Genomic DNA, 23,350 nt, shown 5'->3' with positions numbered 1-23,350 from the left:
ATAGTCATACTCCTTGGTATTTACCCAAATGAGTTGAAAACTTATTTACATACAAAAGCCTGCATATGGATATCTACAGCAGCTTTATTCATAATTGCCAAAACTTGGTAGCAACCAAAAAGTCCTTCAGTAGGTAAATGGATAAACTGTAATTCATCCAGGAAACAGAATACTCAGCACTTTAAAAAAGAAAAAAAGGCGTTATCAGGCCATGAAAAGGCTACATACTGTACAGTTCACTTAGACAACATGCTGGAAAGGCAAAATTATGGAGACAGGGAAAAGATCAGCAGTTGCCAGGGGTTGGGGGCAGAGGGGTTAGAGGGAAACAAACAGAGCACAGATTTTAGGGCAGTGAAACTATTCTGTATAATACTGTAATAGTGGATACATGCCACTGTACACTTGGGATACACCCAAGTACATCCATACAGAATGTAGAACACTAAGAGTGAACCCTAATGTAAACTATGAATTTTGGTTGATAATATGTAAATACGGTTTCATCAATTGGAACACAAGAACCACTCTGGTGCAGGATGCTGATAGTGCAGAAAGGTGGGGACAAGCAGGGGGAAATACATGGGAAATCTCCATAGTTTCTGCTCAATTTTGCAGTGAATCTAAAACTGCTCCCCAAATAGTCTATTGTTTTTCATATATTTTAAAAAAAATCTATTGCTTCAAAAACATCCTTTAAATACTTCTACTCTATACACTGAGCTGTAGAAAGCAATTAAGACTCTAGATCAGCCTTTCTCCAAGGCTGCTCACCTAAGCCACAGAAAATCTAAAAGACTGTTGTCTTAATTCTCCCAAGAATGAACATAGCTAGGACCATTCTAGACACATAGGAGAGAAGTTAATTCACTGCATATAGTGGGTGCTTTAAAGGCTTGTTTGCCACCTTACACTTATATCTTCCTTTTATATGTGTGAATGTACAAGTTTATTGGGGAGTACTCTGGAAACAACATCTATGAGGCATCAAGGAGTCAGGACTGGGTAGTGGAAGAAGCTAAACTGCAAGAATGCAGAGCAGTCACAACAAAGATCTAGGCTGAACCCACAAAGAGCCATGGAGCTACGACAGCCCTTCAGAGTTACACAGAAATGAAACAAGGGTGCTACAGATCTTCCTTTTCACAGTGTCATTACTCCAGGACTATTTTTTCTTAATTTCCAGGGCTCCTTCAGCATGTTCCACCTTACCTTAGACAAAATTCACATGGACTTTCGATTTTGTTTTGTTTTAACAACCAAACTAACACGACTGATGCTTTATTTCTGTTTCTAGCTCAACCCTGCAAATAATCCATATTTAAAAACCAAAATATCTAATTAAGAACATTTACAATATGAACAGAATTAAAATAAACAAGTGACTTAAGATAGACAAAATTCAAAAATGATGTTTTCATCTAAAGAAAATCCTCCACCCTATTACTTTATCACTCAATAACAATTATAAAGCACCTCAGTTTACAAAGTAATTTCAGATATCTTGTCAATTTTCCCAGCCCCCTAACTAGATTATCCTCCCTGCCATTCCATGTTCCCCAAATACCCTATACACTTTTCTGTTACATCGATCATACTTAAAATAGTGTGTTCAATGTCTGTCTCCCTCATTTATCCACACCATGTGGGCAGGAATTAGGCGTGTCTGTTCCCCACTGTGAATTTAGTACCCACTAAGTGCCTGGCACACAGCTGGCACTCAATAAATGTTTAGTGACTAAATGAAGTTTCCCCAGAATGATAAACTAAAAAGCAACTCTTTGTTATCTCACTAGTAACTTAATTATCCAAGAACAGTATATAAACTTGTTAAATCACTACAACAGATACCCCATCATGCTTTCAGAAAACTTACCAAAACTGATTAGACTTAAATAGTAAAATGTGAAGTTTTCTTTCACATACCAACCACATACCTCATAGAGCTCACTGGCCTTTCTGAGAGGGTATACTTTTTGAGGGCAGGGCTAAAAGGGGTTATCATTCTCTCTCCACTCTTTCAGAGCCAAACTTCTTGAAAATAATGTCTGTAAGCACCAATTACTGCCTCATCTTTCTCTCCTTTACTCACAGCAAACTGGCTTTCACATCCACCATAAGACTGAATCCAATCTCTTCAAAGTCACTAACAACCTTGTTATAGCTAGATCCAATGAATATATTTTGGTTCTTCTCTTATTCAACCTTAACAGTGTTGACACTGCCTTTGATGTTTTCAGTCTTAGGTGTAACCAAGAGATTTACTGCTCAGGAGTTCCCACTATGACTTCAACTCTGTGTTCATGTAATAAACTACCATAGGTGTTAGAAGAAAAAAAAAAGCTGGATTCTAACTCCCTACTTTACCCTTACAAACCCACTCAAACCTAAAGTAGTAAGAATAATTTTAACCTACTCCCCCCCCCCCATCATCTTTGAAAACGAAGTGAGATTTGGGTAAGGGGAAGGACAGCATGAGGGTCTTTTTGCTTCTTAAATCAAAAATAAAAAGGCAGGAATAAACTGTAAAACTTTCCAAGTTCTGGGGCACCTGGGTGAATCAGTTGGTTAAACATCTGCCTTTGGCTCAGGTTATGATCCCACAGCCCTGAGATGGAGCCCCATGTCCAGCTCCCTGCTCAGTAGGGAGCCTGCTTCTCCCTCTCCCTCTGCCCCCCCACCCCACTTATGCTCTCCCTCTCTCTCTCAAGTAAATAATATCTAAAAAAAATAATCTTCCCAAGTTCTAATGATAAAGATAAATAATATGTAAAGTCACCTATCCCTACTTTAACATACATTTTGTAATAATAAAACGTGTAGTACTTTTTGTACTTAAATAACTTACTTTAACCTCTTTAATAATAAAATATGGTAGCTTTTAATCATGACTAGAAATGTCGTATGACATTGACTATAATATTAAAAACACACTCAATTTACTTCACTTTAAAAAACAGACAAGACCCTTAGTAGACACATTGGCAGGCAGCATAATTTTACAAAATTCACCTTATACAATAAATCTTTTAGAACCATCGAAATTGGCTCTCTTTCTTCTTTCAAAAGAAATTAAAATTTGCATGCAAATTACATAGTTCAATCTCATTTGTCAATGATAGGGCATGGACTCTGAAAAATGTCATGTTCCTTCACACCAATTTCATAGCTTCTGAATCATGATTGTTATGCCTCCCTGTCTGGCAATGAATACAAAAACAGGAACATTCAAATGCCCTTGAAAAGGGTTGCTTCACTCTCCACATAAAGTATTTCTTTGGTATCTTAGTCAACAAATCAATTTCAAATGCAAATGAATATAAAATAATACTCATAATTCAGATGAATTTCCCCACAAGAATGTTAACCAATTGCAAATGCCTACCGATTTTCCTCTTAATGTGTTCTCTAGCTCTTTATTGTAGATGTAAAATACCACCTTCATTAAACAGACGACTTGAAGAGCCCCCCAAAGATGAAGGACTTTGCTCAAGGGCACAGATCAGGTCAATACTGGAAACAACCTAGATACCAAATGCAAGTCATTTAACTTACAGTCTAACAATTTAAGGTATTTTTTTTAACTGCAGTAAATAACACTTACAAAATTTATCATCTTAATCATTTTTTTAAAAGATTTTATTTATTTATTTATTTGACAGAGAGACACAGTGAGAGAGGGAACACAAGCAGGGGGAGTGGGAGAAGGAGAAGCAGGCTTCCCGCCAAGCAGGGAGCCCGATGTGGGACTCGATCATGACCTGAGCCCGAAGGCAGACTCTTAACGACTGGGCCACCCGGTCCCCCTCATCTTAATCATTTTTAAGTGCAGTTAGCTATATACACATTGTTAACAGTTCAAGACAATCTTTTAATAATCTATCATTAAAAATATAGTTTTATAGAAATATATCTTCCTAAATAACTCATGGTTAGCTACAGAACAAATTTTTTAAAATTTCAAGAGTAGGGATTTCAGATAAGCTCGACTTTATGACATCACTGATGTATAAATATTAAGGTTCAGAGATGATGGCCAAAAAAGAATTCTTGAGATGTCTTCAGTGCAAAAAGGTGGTTTTATTAAGGCATGGAGACAGGACCTGTGGCAGAAAGAGCTATACTGGCACTATGAAGGGTGACTAGCTACTGAGGGGCTAGCCATGGTTAGGGAAAGGTCATTTATTACCGTCTATAACCTTCATCATGAGACCCTTCAAATTAGTAGGCCATATTCTTTTTTTTTCCAAGATTTTATTCATTTATTTGATAGAGAGAGACACAGAGAGAGAGGGAACACAAACAGGGGGAGTGGGAGAGGGAGAAGCAGGCTTCCTGCTGAGCAGGGAGCCTGATGGGGCTCGATCCCAGGACTCTGGGATCATGACCTGAGCCACCCAGGTGCCCCTAGTAGTCCATATTCTTAGAGGATGACTGAAAACATGTATCTTGAGGGTAAAGATAAAGGAAGTTTCCAAAGGAATTTTTATGTTAAAGAAGACTTACAGGATCCTGGAGGTCAGAGTCATGTTAATCATAAAGGCAGCTGAGTTCCTAGAGGGAGGTCACTCTACCTGTTTCAAGGACTTGTCAGTGGGCTGTAGGCAATAAGGAAATTTAATTTTCTTCTTTTGTGTTTGTTTCCCACATCATCATAAGAAAACAGGAGCCAGAGGGACTCCCACTTTAGAAATATAGGACAACTTGAGAACATCAAAAAATTAAGATAGTGAGGCACCTATGTGGCTCTGTTAGTTAACCAGCCAGCTTTTGATTTCAGTTCAGGTCCTGGGATGGAGCCCCATGTTGGTCTCTTGCACTCAGCAGGGAATCTGCTTGAGGATTCCCTCTCTCCCTCTCTCTGTGCCCCTCCCCCACCAACACAAGCTTGGGGGCGCACACGCTCTCTCTCTAAAATAAATCTTTTTTTAAAAAATGTGATATTAGAGGGAGAAGCAAGATGGCGGAGCAGTAGGAGACCTAAATTTCCTCTGGTCCCAGGAATTCAGCTAGATAGGGATCAAACCATTCTGAACACCTACAAACTCAACAGGAGATCGATGAAAAGAATAGCAGCACCCTCTGAGCAGAAAAGTAACCACTTTTTGAAAGGTAGAACATGCGGAGAAGTGAATCCAAGGCGATATTCGGGAGGATAGGTGGCGGGGGAGAGGGCCTCCATCAGCCAGTACCGGCAAGTGATAGAGCAGCAGAGCATAAAATCGAAAATTTTAGAAGTCGGCTCCGCTGAGGGACATCGCTCCAGTGGCTAAGTGGGGGAACCACCGCTGGGACAGTGTGGTCTCAGGACCCTTGGGGTCACAGAAAGACTGGGGGTACCTGAGTGCAGCAGAGCTCCCAGGTATCAGAGCGGGGAAGCCAGCTGCAGAGACGGAGCTGAGGAGTGGGCTCTCAGCTCAGGATTGGCATAAACCAAGCACAATGCAGGGATCTGCTGGGTTTGGAGACTCCACGGGGGTTCGTGTGCCAGAGACAGAAATGCTCAGTCACAGGCCGGGTGAGCAAGGAGTGAGGCCAGAGACCGGGCAGACGGGAGTGATTGACTGCTTTTCTCTGGGGGCGCACTGAGGACTGGGGCCCTGAGTTCTCGGCTCCTCCGGGGCGGAGATTGGGAGGCTGCCATTTTCACTCTCGTCCTCCAAAGCTGTTTGGAAAGCTTGCAGGAACAAAAGCTCCCAAGAGCAAACCTGAGCGGATTACTTAGCCCGCACAGGGCAAGGGCAGGGCAAAGGTTTTTGGGAACCATGGCAACAGGCCCCTCCCCCAGAAGATCAGCAAGAACAGCCAGCCAAGACCAAGTTTACTGATCAATGAGAACGGCAGAACTCCAGGGCTAGCGGAATATTGCACACAGAATTCATGGCTTTTTTCCCCTGATTCTTTAGTCTTTCAAAGTTAATTTTTTTTAACTTTCTTTTTCTTTTTTTCTTTGAATTTTTCTTTTTCCCTTTTTCAACCAATATCTTATCAATCTCTTTTTTAAAAAATCTTTTTTATTTTTCATTTTTAGAGTCATACTCTATCCCTTCGTAGTAGTTAACCTTATTTTTGCTATATACATATATATAAATTGTTCTGTCTTTAAAATTTTAGGATACACTTTCTTCTAACAGACCAAAATATACCCTAAATCTCTAGTGTATGGTTTTGTTCTAGTCTCCTGCGTGATCACATTCTCTCCGTTATTTTTTTTTAATCTTCTTTCTTTTTTCAACCAACTCCTTATCTTATCAATTCCTTTTATAAAATCTTTTAAACTTTTCATCTTCATAGTCATATTCCATCCCTTCATCGTGTTTACCCTTATTTTTATACATATATAAGTTTTTCTTTCTTTAAAATTTTGGGAGGCACTTTCTTCTAACAGGCCAAAATACGCACAAAATGTAGTGTGTGGCACTGATCTATGCACCAGCCTGATCATATCTGATCATATTCTGTTTTGTTAGTTTGTTTTTATCTTTTTCTTTTCTTTCTTTTTTCTTTCTTTCCCTTTCTCTTCCCCTGGTTTCAGGTCTCTCCTGATTTGTTTAGTGTATATTTTTCTGGGGTCATTGTTACCCTGTTCGCATTTTGTTCTCTCATTCATCTATTCTCCTCTGGACAAAATGACAAGACGGAAAAAAATCACCTCAAAAAAAAAAAAAGAACAAGAGGCAGTAGCAACTGCCAGCAACCTAAACAATACGGACATTAGTAAGATGTCAAAACTGGAGTTCAGAATGACGATTTTAAAGATACTAGCTAGGCTTGAAAAAAGCAGGGAAGATGTAAGAGAAATCCTTTCTGGAGAAAAAAAGACTAAAATCTTATCAAGTTGAAATCAAAAAGCCTATAAATGAGGTGCAATCAAAAATGGAGTCTCTAACTGCTAAGATAAATGAGGCAGAAGAGAGAATTAGTGATATAGAAGACCAAATGATGATAGACTGATGAAGACCAAATAATAAATAAGCTGAGAAAAAGAGAGCTAAACAACTACTGGATCACGAGGGCAGAATTCGAGAGATAAGTGATACCATAAGATGAAACAATATTAGAATAATTGGGATCCCAGAAGAAGAAGAGGAAAGAGAGAGGGGGCAGAAGGTATATTGGAGCAAATTATAACAGAGAACGTCCCTAATGTGGGGAAGGAAACAGGCATCAAAATCCAGGAGGCACAGAGAATCCCTCTCAAATCAATAAAAATAGGTCAACACCCGATATCTAATAGTAAAACTTACGAGTCTCAGAGACAAAGAGAAAATCCTGAAAGCAGCTCAGTATAAGAGTTCTGTAACCCACAATGGTAGAAACATTAGATTGGCAACAGACCTATCCACAGAGACCTGGCAGGCCAGAAAGGACTGGCATGATATATTCAGAGCACTAAATGAGAAAAAATATGCAGCCAAGAATACTATATCCAGCTAGGCTGTCACTGAAAATAGGACAGATAAAAAGCTTCCAGAAAAAACAAAAACTAAAGGAATTTGCAAAACACAAAACCAGCCCTACAGGAAATATTGAAAGGGGTCCTCTAAGCAAAGAGAGAGCCTAAAAGCAGCATAGACCAGAAAGGAACACAGACAATATACATTAAGTTACCTTACAGGCAATACAATGGCACTAAATTCATATCTTTCAATAGTTACCCTGAATGTAAATGGGCTAAATGCCCCAATCAAAAGACACAGTCTATCAGATTGGATAAAAAACAAGACCCATCGATATGCTCTCTGCAAGAGACTCATTTTAGACCCAAAGACACCCCCAGATTGAAAGTGAGGGGGTGGAAAACCATTTACCATGCTAATGGACACAAAAAGAAAGCTGGGGTGGCAATCCTTATATCAGACAAACTAGATTTTAAACCAAAGACTGTAATAAGAGATGAGAAAGGACACTATATCCTACTTAAAGGGTCTATCGAACAAAAAGATCTAACAATTGTAAATATCTATGCTCCTAACATGGGAGCAGCCAATTATATAAGACCAATTAAAAACAAAAGCAAAGAAACACATCGACAACTATACAATAATAGTGGGGGACTTTAACACCCCCCTCACAGAAACGGACAGATCATCTAAACAAAAGATCAACAAGGGAATAAAGATTTTAAGTGACACACTGGACCAAATGGACTTCACAGACATATTCAGAACATTCCATCCCAAAGCAACGGAATACACATTCTTCTCTAATGCCCATGGAACATTCTCCAGAATTGATCACATCCTAGGCCACAAATCACGTCTCAACCGGTACCAAAAGATTGGGATCATTCCTTGCATATTTTCAGACCACAATGCTTTGAAACTAGAACTCAGTCACAAGAGGAAAGTCGGAAAGAACTCGAATACATGGAGGTTAAGAGCATCCTACTAAAGAATGAATGGGTCAACCAGGAAATTACAGAAGAATTAAAAAAATTCATGGAAACCAATGAAAATGAAAACACAACTGTTCAAAATCTTTGGGATACAGCAAAGGCAGTCCTAAGAGGAAAGTATATAGCAATACAAGCCTTTCTCAAGAAACAAGAAAGGTCTCAAATACACAACCTAACCCTACACCTAAAGGAGCTGGAGAAAGAACAGCAAATAAAGGCAAAATCCAGCAGGAAAGGAGAAATAATAAATTTCAGAGCAGAAATCAATGAAATAAAAACCAACAGAATGGTGGAATATATCAATGAAACTAGGAGCTGGTTCTTTGAAAGAATTAACAAAACTGATAAACCCCTGGCCAGACTTATCAAAAAGAAAAGAGAAATGACCCAAATAAATAAAATCATGAATGAAAGAGGAAAAATCACAACCAACACCAAAGAAATGCAAACAATTATAAGAACATATTATGAGCAACTATATGCCAGCAAATTAGATAATCTAGAAGAAATGGATGCATTCCTAGAGATGTATAAACTACCAAAACTGAACCAGGAAGAAACAGAAAACCTGAACAGACCTATAACCACTAAGGAAATTGAAGCAGTCATCAAAAATCTCCCAACAAGCAAAAGCCCAGGGCCAGATGGCTTCCCAGGGGAACTCTACCACATATTTAAAGAAGAATTAATACCTATTCTGAAACTGTTCCAAAAAAATAGAAATGGAAGAAAAACTTCCAAACTCATTTTATGAGGCATTACCTCGATCCCCAAAACAGACAAAGACCCCATCAAAAAGGAGAATTACAGACCAATATCCTTGATGAACATGAATGCAAAAATTCTCACCAAAATACTAACCAATAGGATTCAACAGTACATTAAAAGGATTATTCACTATGACCAAGTGGGATTTATCCCTGGGTGCAAGGTTGGTTCAGTATCTACAAATCAATCAATGGGATACAATACATTAATAAAAGAAAGAACAAGAACCATATGATCCTCTCAATAGATGCGGAAAAAGCATTTGACAAAGTACAGCATCCTTTCTTGATCAAAACTCTTCAGAGTATAGGTATAGAGGGTACATACCTCAATATCATAAAAGCCATCTATGAAAAACCTACAGCCAATATCATTCTCAAAGGGGAAAAACTGAGCGCTTTCCCCCTAAGGTCAGAAACATGGCAAGGATGTCCACTATCACCACTGCTATTCAACATAGTATTAGAAGTCCTAGCCAGGGCAATCAGACAACAAAAAGAAATCAAAGGCATCCAAATCAGCAAAGAAGAAGTCAAACTCTCACTGTCTGCAGATGATATGATACTTTATGTGGAAAACCCAAAAGACTCCACCACAAAACTGCAAAAACTCATACAGGAATTCAGTAAAGTGGCAGGATATAAAATCAATGCACAGATATCAGTGGCATTCCCTTACACCAGCAAGGAGACAGAAGAAAGAGAAATTAAGGAGTCGATCCCATTTACAATTGCACCCAATACCGTAAGATACCTAGGAATAAATCTAACCAGAGGCAAAGAATCTGTACTCAGAAAACTATAAAATACTCAGGAAAGAAATTGAGGAAGACACAAAGAAATGGAAAAACGTTCCATGCTCATGGATTGAAAGAACAAATATTGTGAGGATGTCAATGCTACCTAGAGCAATCTACACATTTAATGCAATCCCTATCAAAATACCATCCACTTTTTTCAAAGAAATGGAACAAATAATCCTAAAATTTGTATGGAACCAGAAAAGACCCTGAAAAGCCAGAGGAATGTTGAAAAAGAAAAGCAAGGGTGGCGGCATCACAATTCCGGACTTCAAGCTCTATTACAAAGCTGTCATCAAGACAGTATGGTACTGGCATAAAAACAGACACATAGATCAATGGAACAGAATAGAGAGCCCAGAAATGGACCCTCAACTCTATGGTCAACTAACCTTCCACAGAGCAGGAAAGAATGTCCAATGGCAAAAAGACAGTCTCTTCAACAAATGGTGTTGGGAAAATTGGACAGCCACATGCAGAAGAATGAAACTGGACCATTTCCTTAAACCACACACAAAAAATAATCTCAAAATGGTTGAAAGACCTAAACGTGAGACAGGAGTCCATCAAAATCCTAAAGGAGAATAGAGGCAGCAACCTCTTCGACCTCAGCCGCAGCTACTTCTTCCTAGAAACATCGCCCAAGGTAAGGGCAGCAAGGCAAAAATGAACTACTGGGACTTCATCAAGATAAAAAGCTTTTGCACAGCAAAGGAAACAGTCAACAAAACCAAAAGACAGCCGACAGAATGGGAGAAGATATTTGCAAATGACATATCAGATAAAGGGCTAGTATCCAAAATCTGTAAAGAACTTACCAAACTCAACACCCAAAGAACAAATGATCCAATCAAGAAATGGGCACAAGACATGAACAGACATTTTTCCAAAGAAGACATCCCAATGGCCAACAGACACATGAAAAAGTGCTCAAAATCGCTCTGCATCAGGGAAATCCAAATTAAAACCTCAACGAGATACCACCTCACACCCGTCAGAATGGCTAAAATTAACAAGTCAGGAAGTGACAGATGTTGGCAGGGATGCGGAGAAAGGGGAACCCTCCTCCACTGTTGGTGGAAATGCAAGCTGGTGTAGCCACTCTGGAAAACAGTATGGAGGTTCCTCAAAAAGTTGAAAATAGAGCTACCAAACAACTCAGCAATTGCACTACTGGGTATTTACCCCAAAGATACAAAGGTAGGGATCCAAAGGGGTACGTGCACCCCGATGTTTATAGCAGCAATATCCACAATAGCCAAACTGTGGAAAGAGCCAAGATGTCCATCGACAGATGAATGGATAAAGATGTGGTGTATATATATAGAATGGAATATTATGCAGCCATCAAAAGGAATGAGATCTTGCCATTTGCAACGACATGAATAGAACTGGAGCGTGTTATGCTGAGCGAAATAACTCAATCAGAGAAAGACATATATCATATGACCTCACTGATATGAGGAATTCTTAATCTCAGGAAACAAATTGAGGGTTGCTGGAGTGGTGGAGGGTGGGAGGGATGGGGTGGCTGGGTGACAGACATTGGGGAGGGTATGTGCTATGGTGAGCGCTGTGAATTGTGTTAGACTGTTGAATCACAGACCTGTACCTCTGAAACAAATAATATATTATATGTTAAAAAAAAAAAAGCAGGAAGGGAAAAATGAAGGGGGGGAATCGGAGAGGGAGACGAACCATGAGACTATGGACTCTGAGAAACAAACTGAGGGTTCTGGGGGGGTTGGGGGATGAGTTAACCTGCTGATGGGTATTAAAGAGGGCACGTTCTGAATGGAGCACTGGGTGTTATACGCAAACAATGAATCATGAAACGCTATATCAAAACCTAAAGGAGCTGGACAAAGAACAGCAAATAAAGCCTAAACCCAGCAGGAGAAGAGAAATAATAAAGATCAGAGCAGAAATCAATGAAATAGAAACCAAAAGAACAGTAGAACAGATCAATGAAACTAGGAGCTGGTTCTTTGAAAGAATTAACAAGATTGATAAACCCCTGGCCAGATTTATCAAAAAGAAAAGAGAAATGACCCAAATCAACAAAATCATGAATGAAAGAGGACAGATCACAACCAACACCAAAGAAATACAAACAATTATAAGAACATATTATGAGAAACTCTATGCCAGCAAATTAGATAACCTGGAAGAAATGGGTGCATTCCTAGAGATGTATCAACTACCAAAACTGAACCAGGAAGAAATAGAAAACCTGAACAGACCTATAACCACTAAGGAAATTGAAGCAGTCATCAAAAATCTCCCAACAAACAAAAGCCCAGGGCCAGATGGCTTCCCAGGGGAATTCTATCAGACATTTAAAGAAGAATTAATACCTATTCTCCTGAAACTGTTCCAGAAAATAGAAATGGAAGGAAAACTTCCAAATTCATTTTATGAGGCCACCATTACCTTGATCCCAAAACCAGACAAAGATCCCATCAAAAAGGAGAATTACAGACCAATATCCTTGATGAACATGGATGCAAAAATTCTCACCAAAATACTAGCCAATAGGATCCAACAGTACATTAAAAGGATTATTCACCACGACCAAGTGGGATTTATCCCTGGGTGCAAGGCTGGTTCAACATCCGCAAATCAATCAACGTGATACAATACATTAACAAAAGAAAGAACAAGAATCATATGATCCTCTCAATAGATGCAGAAAAAGCACTTGACAAAGTACAGCATCCTTTCTTGATCAAAACTCTTCAGAGTATAGGGATAGAGGGTACATACCTCAATATTATAAAAGCCATCTACGAAAAACCTACAGCGAATATCATTCTCAATGGGGAAAAGCTGAGAGCTTTTCCCCTAAGGTCAGGAACGCGGCAGGGATGTCCACTCTCACCACTGCTATTCAACATAGTATTAGAAGTCCTAGCCAGGGCAATCAGACAACAAAAAGAAATCAAAGGCATCCAAATCGGCAAAGAGGAAGTCAAACTCTCACTGTCTGCAGATGATATGATACTTTATGTGGAAAACCCAAAAGACTCCACCCCAAAACTGCTAGAACTCATACAGGAATTCAGTCAAGTAGTAGGCTATAAAATCAATGCACAGAAATCAGTGCCATTCCTATACACCAACAACAAGACAGAAGAGAGACAAATCAAGGAGTCGATCCCATTCACAATTGCACCCAAAACCATAAGATACCTAGGAATAAATCTAACCAAAGAGGCAAAGGATCTGTACTCAGAAAACTATAAAATACTCAGGAAAGAAATTGAAGAAGACACAAAGAAATGGAAAAACGTTCCATGCTCATGGATTGGAAGAACAAACATTGTGAAGATGTCAATGCTACCTAGAGCAATCTACACATTCAATGCAATCCCCATCAAAATACCATCCACTTTTTTCAAGGAAATGGAACAAATAATCCTAAAATTTGTATGGAACCAGAAGAGACCCCGAATAGCCAGAGGAATATTGAAAAAGAAAAGCAAAGTTGGCGGCATCACAATTCCGGACTTCCAGCTCTATTACAAAGCTGTCATCATCAAGACAGTATGCTACTGGCACAAAAACAGACACATCGATCAATGGAACAGAATCGAGAGCCCAGAAATGGACCCTCAACTCTATGGTCAACTTATCTTTGACAAACAGGAAAGAATGTCCAGTGGAAAAAAGACAGTCTCTTCAACAAATGGTGTTGGGAAAATTGGACAGCCACATGCAGAAGAATGAAACTGGACCATTTCCTTACACCACACACAAAAATAGACTCCAAATGGTTGAAAGACCTAAACGTGAGACAGGAGTCCATCCAAATCCTAAAGGAGAACACAGGTAGCAACCTCTTCGACCTCAGCCGCAGCAACTTCTTCCTAGAAACATCGCCAAAGGCACAGGAAGCCAGGGCAAAAATGAACTATTGGGATTTCATCAAGATAAAAAGCTTTTGCACAGCAAAAGAAACAGTCCACAAAACCAAAAGACAACTGACAGAATGGGAGAAAATATTTGCAAATGACATATCAGATAAAGGGCTAGTATCCAAAATCTATAAAGAACTTATCAAACTCAACACCCAAAGAACAAATAATCCAATCAAGAAATGGGCACAAGACATGAACAGACATTTTTCCAAAGAAGACATCGAAATGGCCAACAGGCACATGTAAAGGTGCTCAACATCGCTCTGCATCAGGGAAATCCAAATCAAAACCTCAATGAGATACCACCTCACACCCGTCAGAACGGCTAAAATTAACAAGTCAGGGAACCACAGATGTTGGCGGGGATGTGGAGAAAGGGGAACCCTCCTACACTGTTGGTGGGAATGCAAGCTGGTGCAACCCCTCTGGAAAACAGTATGGAGGTTCCTCAAACAGTTGAAATTAGAGCTACCATTCGATCCAGCAATTGCAGTTCTGGGTATTTACCCCAAAGATACAAATGTAGGGACCCGAAGGGGTACGTGCACCCCAATGTTTATAGCAGCAATGTCCACAATAGCCAAACTGTGGAAAGAGCCAAGATGCCCATCGACAGATGAATGGATAAAGAAGATGTGGGATATATACACAATGGAATATTATGCAGCCATCAAAAGGAATGAGATCTTGCCATTTGCAACGACGTGGATGGAACTGGAGGGTGTTATGCTGAGTGAAATAAGTCAATCAGAGAAAGACATGATATGAGGAATTCTTAATCTCAGGAACAAACTGAGGGTTGCTGGAGTGGTTGGGGGTGGGAGGGATGGGGTGGCTGGGTGATAGACGTTGGGGAAGATATGTGCTACGGTGAGCGCTGTGAATTGTGTAAGACTGTTGAATCACAGATCTGTACTTCTGAAACAAATAACGCAACATATTTTAAGAAAAAAGAAAAAGAAGAAGATAGCAGGAGAGGAAGAATGAAGGGGAGTAAGTCAGAGGGGGAGACGAACCAGGAGAGATGATGGACTCTGAAAAACAAACTGAGGTTTCTGGAGGGGAGGAGGGTGGGGGGATGGGTTAGCCTGGTGATGGGTATTGAGGAGGGCACATTCTGCATGGAGCACTGGGTGTTATGAACAAACAATGAATCATGGAACAGTACACCAAAACAAATTATGTAATATATGGTGATTAACATAAGAATAAAAAAATCTAAAAAAAAATAAATAAAAAAACTAATGATGTATGGTGATTAATATAATAAAAAATGTGACATTAATGGATTATAACCTAATAATAAAGGATCCATAATAAATACATAAATAAGCAATAAGGAAATGTTCTGCCTTATAAAAGAATGCTAATAAATGTAGAAGGAATGATGGAATTCGAAAAATTACCATTTTACATTTTAGTAATAATTTCTCTTAACATCAATAGATGTTAAGACTAATGGGTGAAAGTCTGATGAGAAACAGGAGATTTACATAATCTCAATGTATCTCCCTACAAATTAGTTAAAAATCACAAAGGTAGAAGTAGTAACTTGTTAGTGGAAAAACCTGGTGAACAACACTTTAGCTAAGTAAAGTTAACATCACCAATAATGGGATAAATCAAATTTATGAGCCTCCTAACATGATGCACTGAGAACATGTATCACTTCTGCGAGACTCCCGCCAAAATAACCATGAGGAAACACCAGACAAACCTAAATCGGAAAGTTAACAAAAAAGGCCTGCACTCTTCAAAAATGTCAATGCCAGGGCTTCTGGGTGGCTCAGTCGGTTAAGCGTCTGCCTTCGGCTCAGGTCATGATGGGATCAAGTCCCGCATCAGGCTCCCTGCTCCGCGGGAAGCCTGCTTCTCCCTCTCTCACTCCCCCTGCTTGTGTTCCCTCTCTCACTGTGTCTCTCTCTGTCAAATAAATAAATCTTTAAAAAAAAAAAAAAAAGTCAATGCCATCAAAGCTAAAGAAAGGCTGAGGAGCTTTTCTAACAAAGACTAAAGAGACATGAAAACTAAATGCAAGGCATGATCCTGGACCACCCTAAACCAAACTTTTAGAAAAACTGCTATAAATGATATTAATGTGACAACTGGCAACATATGAATGTCTGCAGATTAGATAATAGTACTGTATCACTGTTAACGTTCCTGACTTTGCCGATTTTACTGCAGAAATGAAAAGTGAACCTCCTTGTTCTCAGAAAATACACACTAACTTACTTAAGAATAAGGGGCATGTCTGCAACACATTCTCAAATGGTTCATAAAAATAATAAGGGGCACCTGGGTGGCTCAGTCAGTTGAGTGGCCAACTCTTGGTTTCAGCTCAGGTCAGGATCTTGGCTCCATGAATCCAGCTCCAGGGGATTCTGCTTCTGGATTCTCCCTCTCCCTCCCTCTGGCCCTCCCCCAGAGTGCATGTGCTGGTGCACGCTTGCTCTCTCTCTCTCTCTCTCTCATGCATGCACACGTGCTTTCCCTCAAATAAATCAATCTTAAAAAAAGGAAAAAGAAAATAAGTATATATGAAAAAAAATAAAGCAAATGTGCCAAACTGTTAACTAGTAAAACTGAAAGGGTTTTGAGAATTATGTACACTATTCTTACAGCTTTCCTGTAAGTCTGAAATTATTTCAAAATTTAAAAAGTTAAATATGTATGTGTATTTATGGATCTATTTTAGAAGTGCTCCCACCACTTCCTTATATTCTTGAAATTCAACTCTGAAACATTCTTATGACTTTAGAGCAACTACTCTACTTAGCTTGACTTCTTATTTTCAAAGTAAGTCAAGGTCAAACTCTTTGGCAAACCACAATAAAGATTTGGAAATACCATGTATGTCTATTGGCAAATTGTGTTAAACTTAAGCTAATCATTCCATTTTTTCTGTTAGATCTATAAAACATCTGAGTCCTAAATTACCCCCACTAAAATTATTTCACTTATTTTTTTTTTAAGATTTTATTTATTTATTTAAGAGACAGAGAACACAAGCGGGGTGGGGGGCAGGAGAAGCCGACTACCCACTGAGCAGGGAGCCAGACAGGGGGCTCGATCCTAGGACCCTGATATCATGACCTGAGCTGAAGGCAGACACTTAACCAACTGAACCACCCAGGCGCAAGATTACTTCACTTATGCCAGACTCCTAACCTGCCCACAAAACTACCTTCTTATTACTGCATAGCTATTTTTCTGCCAGTCTCACTCTGATATGTGGAATTTTCCCAAATCAATGACTTTAACTTGTTTATGTCTATATCTTCTGAGGAAAAAAAAAAATCTGGGATAAAAAATGAACAATGCCCTGAAAGATGGGGATTTGAACTTTTCTCACAAGGGACAGGGACAAACAGGAATTTTTTTTTTTTTTAATGAAACAAGGAATACACAGAAAAAGAACCTACAGACATCTAGGAAGATTGCCAGCTATGTCTCAGAAAAATCTCTGTGGTGGATGGGAAAATATGCATGCTTAAAACAACCTGTAGAAAAAGTACAAAACATCAGCAAGGTTTCTGACCCAGTTTAACAATCTTGTTTTTCAGTCAACCTAATTGGAAATTGGAAAACTTACAGAATCCACAATATAAATTGTTACTTGACTTATAATTGGTTAACCTCCAAATACTATTGTCCCATAGCATAAAGACAAAAATATACTTTCTATCAGTATTTCTCACAACAGAAAAATGTGGTAAACTCATGATTTGTCACTAAGGAAAGTATCAAAAACTTACCACTATCAAGTTCCCTGGCTCTTTAACCAACAATCTACTACTGGTTTAAAAGCAGGTCAGCCTGCAGTATGAAAAGATGCCTGCTTTTCAAAACTGGCTAAAGCTGTCAAATTGGATGGCTGACGTTACACTACAATCACCTATACTCAACACTGCCCAATAGCCAGGGAGCAGAGCAAGTTTCCACAAAACCACCCTACCCCTTCCAGCCCCCCAGTCCCCCAGACTGTGAACGGATGCCAGCAGCCACGACGCGCCCAGAAAAAAGGTTTTAATTTCTCCAGAAACGCTGGCTTCCAGGTGAATTCAGGTTTTAAACTCTTTCCAAAAGGGCATCCCAGCAGCGACATTTTCCTCCCTCCGCTAGTGATTCCCGGGGACGTGGCAGCCTGCTCCCCGCCAATGCGGAGAACCTGGCGGCCTGGGAGAGTGCGGAATAAACCCGGAGAGGGGGCGGGCAGAAGCGCAGCTTCATACTTGAGGTCACCCTGACCTCTGACTTCGCCCCCGCCCCCCAACGCTGGCGACCCGGAAGGAGTCCAGAGCAGGCCCCAAAACTCTGAGCCCGAGCTACAGATCGGGCTGGGCCCGTCTACGTTAAGGTCGGTCAGGTCTGTGGGAGACGATGACCTTCGCCAAGACTCTCACAGGGACAGCACACTGAGGCTGGACCGTCACCGGTCTCGGCCCACCCCTCCGGGACTCACCGCCCGCCGGAGCCGCCCTGGAGCTGCAGCTCGGAACATGGTCTCTGCTCCCGTCCGCTCGCAGCACCGTCACCCTTCCGGCAGCCGGGAGCCGAACCCCGCCTCTGGGAGTCACTATAACGCTCGCGAGACACGCGAACGAGAGCGGAAACACCTCAGGCGAAGAGCGCGAGCTCACGGATTCTGTCTGCCCATTGGGCAGTCGCACAACCAATGGGGACGGTGGAAAGTTAGGGATCAGACTTGGAAATCGAGAAAAGGCCAGGCTTTACTCTGGGAGGCCGCGGGTGCCGAAGGCCTGGCAGAGCTAGTGACTTAGAAGTGACGGTGGCCCAGAAAGCCTCTCAGCCCCACAGTGGGCACCGTTGTTACAGTGAACTGTACCCCTGAGCTGCTGACGTCACTCTCCTGGCTTCCCAGCCCTCTCACTCCAATTATTCTTTTGCTCGCTCATTTATTCACACATATCAACGCTACACACCTGTAATGTGCTGAACATATTTTCCATGTCAGGGGAATATAATAAAAGGATGCATGAGATGTTGACCTCATCAGACTCTGGAGGAAACATACAAATAAACATATCATTCCTATATGGAAAGAGGGATTCACCAAACTGTTGATATTTGAGCTAGGTTCTAGAAAAAAGAACCCTGTGGGCAAAAACCCATAAGGGGAAGGTCCAAGGACAGGGACAGGACCGTGTGCTGCCTGCAGAAAGAGGCAAAATGACTGGAACAATAGACTGGGCAAGGCTTTGGATGTGGATGACTTGGGGCCCACCCTGGCCCTCTCCTCTCCCCACTCTGCCTGTCATTGGGCACCCCACCCACATCCTGGCTTCAGTGCCTTTGGCTGCCAAATCTCTCCTGACCTTTGGATCCACATATATACCAGCCTACTTGGGCATCTCCTCAGGAAGTCCAGCAACATCTCAAACCCACACAATTGACAGCATCCCCTTCCAGATTTAATTATTCTGTATTCCCTTTTTCAGGAAATGCTTTCCACCTCCACACAACTACTCAAGCCAGAAACCTAGGGACCATCCTTGACTCCTTTCTCTCCTTCATTCCCTTATCCTACCAGTCACTAAGTTCTAGTGACTCCACTCCCAAACAGCTCCCAAATCCATCTAGGACTCTCTTCTACCCGACTCCGTGTTTGGATTGCTCTAGTTGCCTTCTTACTGTTCTCCCAGCTTCTAGTCTTCACCCTCCAATCCATCTCCCACTGCAACCAAAGAGCTCTTTCAAAAGGGTAGATTGGTGATGTTACTTCCCTGTTGAACACACTTCAGTGGCCCCCTATGGGCTTTTAAGATAAAATGCAAACCACTTAACATGACATATAAACCCTATTAGCTCACACAGGGTTTATATGTCAAGGATACACATTTTTGTTCATTTGTTTATTGCTGATCTGCTTGCGTGGGAATGTAGGTTCTCTGGAGCAAGAACTTTGAGTCAACAAATATTTTAAGGGTCCCGTGCTCAGATTTTGCTCTTTCCACTTTCCTTTACCCCACCTCTACTCCACCTTTAACACTCCACTCAGGGGACATTTCTTCTGTAGCGTCTTCCCTGATCTTCCAGGATAAACAAATCCTTCCCTCTTCTTCATCCTCCTGGTTCTGTGAACAATGAGGTGAAGACTCAGCTTGAACATAAGCTGCAACCACCTAGATGATGTCTGTGCCCATGAGGAGACTGGAGCTGTTGGACGCCCTCCAGTGAATCGTCTGTGGAAGGGACAATTTAGTGTTCCACTTATCACTGCATTTGCCTCCCAGTCCGGTCCCCTACTCGATTCTTATGAGTCCTGTGGAAGTGGAAGGAAGAGGGTAGCGTACTTTAAGTAAAAACTGAAAGGGATATTTAACTAAAAACCATGTCAAAAATGGGTACACAAACTAACCTCCTCCATGCCTCCCCACCCATGACAAAGCAAAACACAAAAGCGGGGAGAACATGCCCCAGCCTCACCCCCATGGGACAGCTCTGTCACCTCCCAGGCTGCGGTGAATCAACAGCATCTATGCCTGCGGAGGTGCAATACCCACAGAGTAGAGCGACTCCTAGCAGAGCAGAGCCAGAGGAGAGGAAGAGGCAGAAAACTGCCAAAGTCTGTGATAACGGACCAGACCTGCTCTTGAACACATGTGAGACGCCCCCTAGGGACTTTGTGGGGGAGGGTGGGGGAGTTTTATGTTTACCTGGAGGTCAAGTTCCACCAAAACATGAATGCTAAAACATTTATATTAGAGGATTTTCTGCATACGTATTTGGGTGTCTGTCATTCCCACTCAGTTATGAGATGCTTTGGTAGCAAGACCCATGGTTTTTACTACCTGGTTCATGTTTGTGGATGTTCAATGAGTGGAAAAGGAAGAGGTGGGTGGGGAAAGGGAGGGCGGATTTGCCACAGTCAACCCTAGAAGGCCTACTCCAGTCTATTTTGGAAAACACCTCACTGTCTTCTTTCCTCTTCACAGGCTGGTTTCAGGAATGCTCCCCCAGGATTCCTGGTGGAAACATAGAAGAAGAGGGTGAGTAGGACAAACCAGAGCCCGAGCTACTGCACCTGTCCACGGGCCACAACTGGTACTCATTGTCTCCTTACTTGTTTTCAATCCTAAATTCCCCTCCCCCTCAGCAAGCATCTCCTCTGGTCTTAGTGGCTTACCTAAGGATCTGAGCTCCTGACCACCACAATTTCTCAGGGGCACAGGGTTGCTGCACTTGTCCATTTATTGTCAAAATTGAGCAAGAGAGTACTGAGAACCACCCAAGTAGATCACTCTAGGCCAAGATAATGACTCTCCTTCTTGCCTGCTGGTCCCTGCAAACAAGGTGTCCAAAGTGCTCAGGTAGCCACTGTAGCTTAGTTCAATAGAACTCTTGCTGTGTCCTCTCGTGGAAGATTCCCCCCTTGGGGACAAATACCTCTAACCCTGCAGAGCCCAGAGTTGTGAGATTTGGAAGCCCAAATTCTACAAGTGCCCACTGAGAGTAATGGTAGCAGGTCTCTCCTGCTTCTACCCCGTGGTTCCTGGGTCCGTGTATTCTTCTGACTGGGGACACAGCACCATATAAAGGTCTTTGATTCAAGATGTACGTGGCATCCTGGAAGATGAAGCCTGTCCTCATTAAGTATTGCCTCCAAGCTGGCACCTCGAGTGGGCCTTCAGGAGGCCATTCTGATGCCCTTTCAGGCCAGCAGCTTCTGGGTGGTCCAGTCTATGACTAGATGAGTGAATCCTGTGATCAGGGACTCATTCCTGAACCTGCACTTCCGTGAGTTGGGTCCCTGATCTGACATGATGTTATGTAAGATCTTGTGCTGGTGAATGAAATATTCAAAAAGCCCTCAGGTAGCGGTACTGGATAGGATCTTGTGGGCAAGAAAGGTAAACAGTACCCAGAATAGATGTTAATTCCTGCCAGGATGAATCATGGCTTCTCCAGGATGGAAGGTGTTCAATGTAGTCAACTTGCTACTACATGGCCAATTGGTCTCCTGGAGGACTGCGATCATACTGGGGATATATTCAGCAGCTATAGTAGCTAGCAGTAGTCCTTGTAAGTGGGATTCCATGCTATTAGGCTCATACTAGCCTCTATATCTGCCACTGTGGCCACTTTATTAATGTGTCCTTAGTGCCAGCACTGGGTGGCTGATGACAGAGACTGGCTAAGGTCACCTGGCCAAGTGAATTTTGCCTTTCTTAGTTATTTAATGCCTCTTCTATGGTGGATGCCTTCGGGTGGGTGTTAACATATAATACAAAGATCTTCATACTCTAGGGGCACCTGGCTGGCTCAGTCGGTAGAGCATGTGACTCTTGATCTTGTGGGTCGTGAGTTCGAGCCCCATGTTGTGTGTGGAGACTACTTAAACAAAGATCTCCATATCTTGTAGCAACTCCCATACATCTATCCATCCTTGTGCCTCTATCCCAAGCTTCTTGTCCCTAATCTTCCCAAATTTCTTCTTCCAGGCCCCTCCCAGCCATACATTTCCTTTCACCATTGCCCCTGAGTTCATATATATTCTAACTTTGGGGCACTTCTCTGTTCACAAAGTGGATGCCCAGGTGCACCTCCTGAAGTTCTGCCCACTGAGATCTTCTTTCACCCCTGTTTCTCAAGGTCACCCCTAAGTGAGGCTATATCGTAACTGCCATCCATTCTCAGTCACATACTGAGGCAACTTTCCACAAGCCAAATACAGGATTTTTCCTCCTCCTGCAGCTGGTTGTAAGGAAGCCTACATATAGCCATCAGTGCGAGCTGAGGAGGTGCTGCTCTAATGGTGGTGTGATGACCTGGCGTCTGGGCTGCCTGCTCAAGCAAAACTTACTTGAACCATCTGAGCCTACTTGTGTTCAATCCCAGATGAACCAGTTCCATCAGAGGATGGATTGTTGCTGGCTGCCTGATATTATGTCTTGGTGGGTTTGATAGAACCTGCCTCATGATGAAATGCGGTCACTTGGTGTCCTATGATCAGGCCCTGCATGTCAGCAGTTTTTTTCAAAAGGCACATAAATCTCTCCTAGAGATGGCATGGCCAGGCTCCAACACTCCAAGGTTGTGACTCCCAGTGGAACTTGCCATAAACTGCACACAGCATCTTTTTTTACCACTGAAAACACTGATACCATCTATACCATCTATAGAAGCATAAAGGGACTGCCTGCACTGCAGCCTGAAACTGCTCTATAACCTTTTTCTGCCCTGAGCTCCAAGGAAAGCTGGGGGCCTTTTGTGTCACCTGGAATATGGGCCAGAACAATATTCCCGGTGTGAAATATACTGTGTCCAGAACCCAAAGAGAACTACCAGGCATTATGCTTCCTTCTTCATGGTAGGAGATGCAGTAATTTCTCTTTTTCTTTGGATGGGATATGTGGCATGCCCTTGACACTAGACCCCTAAACATCCTTCTGATATGACAGGCCCCTGAACTTTATACAATTTATGTCCCACCCTCTGGAG

The 23,350-nt window shown here is 41.7% G+C and overlaps 1 protein-coding gene across 1 annotated transcript in view; it reads right to left on the bottom strand.

Annotated features, from left to right (window-relative positions):
* The window catches only part of ETFA (electron transfer flavoprotein subunit alpha), an 86,012-nt gene extending 67,516 nt beyond the window's left edge, over positions 1 to 18,496 (bottom strand). Inside the window, exon 1 of the mRNA XM_025884120.2 lies at positions 18,351 to 18,496. Within this exon, the coding sequence (XP_025739905.1) occupies positions 18,351 to 18,389 (39 nt within the window). The 5' untranslated portion in view covers positions 18,390 to 18,496. The remainder of the gene's footprint in view (positions 1 to 18,350) is intronic.
* Positions 18,497 to 23,350: the final 4,854 nt, after the last annotated feature.

The sequence above is a fragment of the Callorhinus ursinus genome, unplaced genomic scaffold, assembly GCF_003265705.2.
Source record: "Callorhinus ursinus isolate GAN/ISIS: 27379988/994484 unplaced genomic scaffold, GSC_fseal_2.0 scaffold25, whole genome shotgun sequence".
Classification (NCBI taxonomy): Eukaryota; Metazoa; Chordata; class Mammalia; order Carnivora; family Otariidae; genus Callorhinus; species Callorhinus ursinus.
Note: the sequence above shows the minus strand (reverse complement) of the source record. Positions and strands in the feature narration are given on the sequence as shown.